The sequence below is a fragment of the Asparagus officinalis genome, chromosome 2 (genome assembly GCF_001876935.1).
Source record: "Asparagus officinalis chromosome 2, Aspof.V1, whole genome shotgun sequence".
In the NCBI taxonomy this organism is placed as follows: domain Eukaryota; kingdom Viridiplantae; phylum Streptophyta; class Magnoliopsida; order Asparagales; family Asparagaceae; genus Asparagus; species Asparagus officinalis.
In genome coordinates, this window is record NC_033795.1 from 42,798,871 (window position 1) to 42,806,007 (window position 7,137).

The following is a 7,137-nucleotide window of genomic DNA, read 5'->3' on the forward strand; positions in this document are numbered from 1 at the left end:
ATTATCAATATTCATTTTAAATTTGATCTGTTATAACTTGGAGTATTGTTTTTGACCAATTTACTTTCTACTTCAGTTTTATACTAATTTTGAGACTTAAAGAGTCCCGAATTGGGTTTTAACTAAATATCCAAGTTATAGACTTATACATCACTATTGTGAAAGAGTTAAGTTATTATTGTGATTTTAGAAGATTTTAACAAATCAAACTCTTAAAAATAAAATGAATTTTTACCCAAATAAAACGCATCTCTTTAATTTCATAGTTTAATTTAATAAATCATAAATTGTCGATTAAAGGATAAATTCTTGAAGTTGACCAAATCCAACATTTAATTTAGCAAAATCGTCCTCTTTGCTATTTGTTGAGCAAAATCGATTAGCTTTCAACCACTTCTGCAACTGCGCTTAAAGTTGATTGATTTTTAAAAACCTTTGTTCCAGAAAACTATGAGATTGCCAATCCTGCATAATTAGTAACTATGGTTAATCACACGGGATTGACAACTCCATGTAGTTACCTAGCTTAAGCAACATGGGATTGGTAATCCGCCCTTTGTCTAAACTAGTTCAAAACAACACTCAAGTGCTTTGCTTTTGTCAGATAGTATTCAAATATTAGGGTCATTTATTTCCATATATTACTGCTCCACTCTTTTCCATGTCGATGTAGGATCAACAAAATCTTAAGCACGTTTTAAATCTTTGCATAGCTTCTAGTCAAGGAAGGAAACATTCGAGACTTTCAAGGTGCGACTTCATGATCAAAGGTGCTTAGTGGGGCTCATATCCACATCTCAAACTGACAACACGTATTACATCCATTAAACTACTCCTTTGAGGATTGGTGAGGTCAAATGGATGCTAAAAAACTCGTGTACTAATTACTCAACTCACTGTTCAACTATTAACTGTACGTCACCTAGGTCCTTGCAACCATGAGAACAAACGAGATTGCGGATCCCATGTTGTTTGGGATTTGTTTTAACAGTGTGGGATTCATTATCCCATGTAATTAACCATAGCTACTAATTGCACAAGATTGACAATCCCATTTTCGCAAAAATTGTATTTTTCAGAACTAACCAACTTTAACGCACACTGCTAACGTGACTAAAAGTTGGTCGATTTGCTAAACAAATACTAATTTGTCCATTTTGCTAAATAAAATTTGAAATTGGTGTATTTCAAAAATTTGTCCAGCTTGATTTCCGGTGCCTCTACTCTGAGAATCCGGCAGACTACGAATATTAAACTGAAATCCCATGCATGTATCATACAATTGGGTGTGCATCTTTTCTAGTCCCGGTGTCCATGGATTACTCCCAGTTCACCACATCATCACCAACTTTACATCGCACGACCCTTACATATTTGAATAATCATTCACATCGTTATCATATCTTTCATTATCATATTGTGGGACATACCTGACATCCCAATGTTAAGTATGTCGTCACCATGTACAGGTTATGACCTAGTCACCAGATCAGGACACTACTATGATCATGTCGTCTAGCGTATCATTAGCAGAAAATCGGTGTCACAAGAGTTCTATGTATGTCCAGATACTCATCGTAATGTCACTTTCTAACATAATCGCCATATAGTTGCCATTTGTAGTGTTTGAGATCATTAAACATCTAATAGAACCACTAAAGACGTGAAACACATTAAAATATAACTCCAAATTATGTAATGGTTCGTTGGGCCGACCTAGACAATTGCATGGTAGACCAGCCGGTAGGGTCAGTCCATCCCCACAGTCATGGTCTGTGGGACCAGTTGGTCCACTTGGTTGTTACTCTGGTCTGTTGGACCGCTGGCTAGCTCGGTTGGTAGACCGCCCGATGAACCCTAGTTCGCCTTGTCATTGTTCCATCGCACTGCTGCTCATTCTGACACAATCTTCTTTGTGGTTTGTGTTGTTTTCGGTGTTCCCAGCCTTCTAACATGTATTTATATGCATTAACATAAATTAAACACAAAATCTTGGATCGAGCATCTTAACAAAAATAGGGGTTTGAACCATATCGTAATTTTATATCTATAAAAAACACATGTTTAATCCTCAAAGTAACACCAAAACGAACTGAATAATAGATCAAAACATGGTCTTTGATCTTGGATGAAGATTTAATAGAAAGATTGAATAAATCACAAAGAATAGGTTAGAGCCCTGGGTGATTGGCACTTTTCTTCCAAGAATCAATCTAGGTCTCCCAAATGTTGCAGCCTCTTTTGAAAACCCTAGATCTGCCAAAAACTTGTAGGAAAACCTGATTCTAATCATCTAACACTTATTTATAGGTTTGGGTTGGGTTAAATTTGGATAGACCCGTTAAGATAGGCGATTTTTCAAACTGATTGGAAAATTCTGAAATATATGTGGATTTCTAAAATTCGTAAGAACAACTTTTGTGTAGGCCGAAAGGCTAATTCCAACAAAACCTTCCTAGGAAAAATTGCCTCTTAAGTTTCACAAATATTAGAAAAAGTCCAGAAAATACGAAGTACTATGTTTGGTTATTTGTACATGGATACTATACTGTTGTAAGTTCAAGATCTCACATTTATGAAGTGATATTGGCATTTGATAAGTACAGACCAAGGTTGCAAAGTTCTACACTGTTGACTTTTTTGTTGCACAAATGTGAAAATGGTGCTCAGTAGAAAGGACTAGTTTCGGGAACTTATGAAGTGTCTTAATAGGACTTAACAATTGGAAGGATAGAAATTGAGCGAAAATTTCTTTTTAAATAGTTTTTAGATTTTGTTTCAGAATTTCAAAGATGGACCTTATCAACAAGGATGGAAGTGTTGGGAGACTTTCTTGGTTGAAATGAGGTTCTATTAGATTGGTTTTCTGCTTGAAATCTTACTGTAACAAGCTGGTTGTGATCTTATTCTCTTAATTTTGGAGATTATGTTCTCTTCTTCGTCAATATTTAAACAAGTTTTAATGGTTTCTGCAACCAAGACAGATAGAACCCACATGTAAGGTAAGGAGCGAGCATTGACATCTGAAGCATTATTGTAGTGACTTTTGAGAAAGTAGTTAGGGACCTGACACTGACACAATATGTCATTGATTATGCTTGGTTGGCTGTTCCATTAATTGACTCTTGAGTTATATTGTTGCTTTATGTTGTTTGTAAAATTCTCGAGCAGAATTGTCACGTCCTTTGCTTGAACTGAGTGCTGAATTTACCTCTCATTGTTGTTGTCTGATCTTTCACCAAATACAAGGAAAGAATTGTAGTGTTGATATCAAAAATTCATAATATTATCACTGGTGTAAGTGGCTCCTATTCAAGAATATATTGCTCGAGGATTGCTGTTAAACATGTTATTTACTTATTATTCAATGAGAAACCCATGGTTAAGATGTAGTGTGATTCAAATTTATTTTGTTTTGGAAATTGTAAACTTTGGTGATGTTCTACAACTGCATGTCATTATTGTGCTTTTAGGACTCATTTATTGACGAACTGATCAGATATCAAATTAGCCACTACATACTATTTCTAGTTTACCTTTTTTATGCTTGCATTGTACATTTGGAATTTCATTGATTTCAAAATGTTGTTTTGTGGTACAGGAAAAGTATCTGTTAATAATGAGTATGATGATGAAAAGCCCATTCAATCCAATGGTATCAATACAAAGCATCATCCAGAAAGAGAAATTATTCCGCCTCCGCCTCCCCGGAAGAACAAGGTCGAGCCAAAAGAAAAACAAGATCAACCTCCCCCCATTCCTAGGGTTGAAGAAGAGGACATATTTGTAGGGGAAGGTGTTGAATATTCAGTTCCTAACAAGGACATGAGTGAGAGCCCTCCTCTTTCTGAGGACATGGAAGAGTCGCCACGGAAAGAGAGGCAATCTTATTTCAATGAACCTGTTTATGGCCCTGTCCCTCCTTCAGAACCTGCTCAGACTTGGGAACAAACAGTGAGTTGTTCTTTACAATATTATGTGTATTACTTGAATTAATGATGCAGTTCTGCCATGAGAAATTTTATAAATATATCTGCAATAATGTCAGCCACTCTGTCAATTATCTATGGACCTTTGAGTGTTTGACCCAAATACCATAATTATCACCAAGTTCTTCCGATTCTTCTGTAAAGGGGTAGATTTCACAAAACCCCCTGAGTATTGGGGTGTTCCTACGAAAACCTCCCCAAGTTTGCTTATTCCATTAAGCCTCCTTGAACGTTGCGGTGTCTCATGTACCCTCCTTAAAACTTTTCCCAACGGGTCCCCTACATGTCAATGGCAAATAAGTAAAATGTTCTTAAGAGAAAACACTACCAACTTCATCATGTGCCATTTACAAGCAGCTGACCGCCCATCCCCTGGGCGGGGTTTATTTTTTTTCACTTCTCAAGGACATTTTAGTTATTTGTTATTTACCTGTAGGGGTTTCGTTGAGAAAAGCTGATAAGTTTAGGCTTGTTATGTGAGACACCCCAGAGTTCGGAAGAAGCAAAGTTCTTTTTTGTTTGCTTGCTTGTTTGCTTTTTTAGTTTTTAGGTGTGTGTTTTTTGGTTTTTTTTGTGCTTGTTTTTTTTTTGAGGGGTGGGGGTGGGGGGGTTGTAGGAAACACTCCAAAGTTAATGGGGTGTTTTGTGAAATTTTCCCTTATAGAATTTATATTTTGCTGAACTAGATTATTGTTTATAAAGATTACTGTGGCTTTTGGAGATCAGCATTTTCTTTTGCTGTTATGAATTTCAACTAGATTATATGACACGATATTTATTTATGCAGAATGGGTATGATATGCAAGGTCAAGTGGTGGCTGCTGGCTACCCAGGAGAATGGCAGGACTATCAATACGCTGAACAATTGGCTTATCAAGAACAATATATGCAACAGAACATTCAAGAATACGATGTTTCAGCAGGGACAAATGTTCTACAAGACCCTCGTTTTATGACTCAGGAAGAGAAAGATCGGGGCTTAGGTTCTGTTTTTAAACGGGATGATCAGAGGCTTCAACAATTGAGGGAAAAGGATGCTCGGGAGAAGGATCCAAATTTTATATCCGAAAGCTATTCAGAATGCTATCCTGGTTACCAGGAGTATAATCGTGAGGTTGTAGACAGCGATGATGAAGATGACTTGTCAAAGATGGACATGGGTGGTCGGGTAATGCCTAGTTATAGTCATTCTTTCGAGTTCTTGTTCTTTATATTTTTATTCATTTGTTTATTCATTATTTGGTGAATTAGATAAACTCACTCTTATCGTTCATAGGATAGCAGAGAACTCCTAAGCTTTCAAAAGCAATAGTTTTGACCTGTCTGTTTCAATTTCTACAAAATTAACTTGGATGGAAAATTTGTGGTCATAGGACATAACAGTTATTTGTAGGCTAAGTTGCATGGGTACGGGTACAACTACTGGTACGGGTACGAGACACGGCAAATTTGTAAAAAGTTGGGTATGGGCACACAACTATAAATATGTATGTTATGTATATTATATGTATTTAAATTAATAATTTACATAAAATCAATATTTTTTTTTCATTTATATAAGATCAATATATTAGAAATAGATGTGAAGTGTAGGATATACATCCAAGTAGTGTATAGTGAGTGTTTTAAATTAGAACGTTAATGTGATGGAGTATACTCTTGGACAAACATATGCATATATTCATGAAGTGTCCAAGAAATTTGGGAACGGGTGCGGGTACGTGTCGGGTTCGGGTATGGCTTCCAAATAGAAAGTACCCAGGTAACAAAGTTTGTAGGTCACTATAAACATTTATGTGATTATATATCGAAATTGACGATTACATTGAAACAATTGATGATTATTTACTAGAAAACAGAAATGTGGGAGGTAAACTGTCACATTTTTATACCATTCATGCAAATCACTGGGTTCTTTTTCTTTTTCTAATTTACCCTTCAATTTAGCTCACAACCTGACATTTCTCTGAGCCTGTCTAAAAGAAACATGTTGATTGTGCCTTTCCCCCCTCATTTTCCCTTCAAATGAGTAAATGATTTCATGATCCTGATAGCTTTTGGTTGTATGACTCATTATGATTTCTCAACTATTCCAGCTTCTGGATTCTCTTGTTAGTTATTTGCACTTAAATACCCCAAAGTTTAGCTCATTTTTAACTTTGACAGACCCGAAAGTATTATCCCCCCCCCCCCCCCCCCCCCCACCCCTCTCTCTCAAAAAAAAAAGGGTACCCAAAGGTCAACAATGTCTAACTCTGATACCCCAATGGTCCCCCCCCCCCCCCCCTCCCTAAAAAAGCCCTCGATGTTCAAACATAAAATTAGCATTTGATATCCTAAACCTAAACTTTTTGTTACATTTTCATTAAAGTTTGGGTGTTGAAGTTGATTTTTATGAAAGTTTGGGCTATCAAAATTCAAGTTTGTTGAACTTTGGGGTATTTTTCGGGCGAAAAAAAAAAACTTTGGGGTTATCTAAGTTAAAAATGAGCTAAACTTTGGGTTATTGTTTCCGCAAAGAACGTTGGGTATCAAAGTTAAAAATGGAGTAACCTTTGGGGTATTTAAGTGCAGATAATCCTGTTCCTTTTGAATATTCCAACCGAGACCAGTTATTACTGCTTTTGGCCAAACTGGAAATTTTTTTTTAGTTTCCTTAGTTCATTTGCCATCCCTTTGTTAATCCTGAGAAATTTTTACGATATTTGTGTCCCTTTGTGATCCTGAAATTATCTCTGTTGCAAACACAATATCTTGCATTAGGCGAAGGGTCGTCTCCATCGATGGGACTTTGAGACAGAAGAAGAATGGGCTACATACAACGAGCAGAAAGAGGCAATGCCTAAAGCAGCATTTCAATTTGGGGTTAAAATGCAAGATGGGCGGAAGACAAGGAAGCAGAACAAAGATCAGAAGATCAATAATGAGCTTCATAAGATCAACAAGATCCTCGCGAGGAAGAAGGGTGAGAGAGGAGGCGATGGTGGTGATGATGGCGGTGATGATAATGATGTGCAGCCTGGGAAAAAGCTTCGGGTTTGATGAGAGATGTAACTGTTTTATGCATTGAATTTGACATTACGTGAAGCTTTAGCCAAGTTAGTAGGAATTTGCTTTTGTAAGTTATAAGAGGAAATGTTCTGTATGA

The 7,137-nt window shown here is 36.5% G+C and overlaps 1 protein-coding gene across 1 annotated transcript in view; it reads left to right on the forward strand.

Annotated features, from left to right (window-relative positions):
* The window catches only part of LOC109830724 (suppressor of mec-8 and unc-52 protein homolog 2), a 15,671-nt gene extending 8,534 nt beyond the window's left edge, over nucleotides 1-7,137 (forward strand). Inside the window, exons 9-11 of the mRNA XM_020398086.1 lie at nucleotides 3,602-3,954; nucleotides 4,777-5,157; nucleotides 6,753-7,137. Coding sequence (XP_020253675.1) covers nucleotides 3,602-3,954; nucleotides 4,777-5,157; nucleotides 6,753-7,031 — 1,013 coding nt within the window. The 3' untranslated portion in view covers nucleotides 7,032-7,137. The remainder of the gene's footprint in view (nucleotides 1-3,601; nucleotides 3,955-4,776; nucleotides 5,158-6,752) is intronic.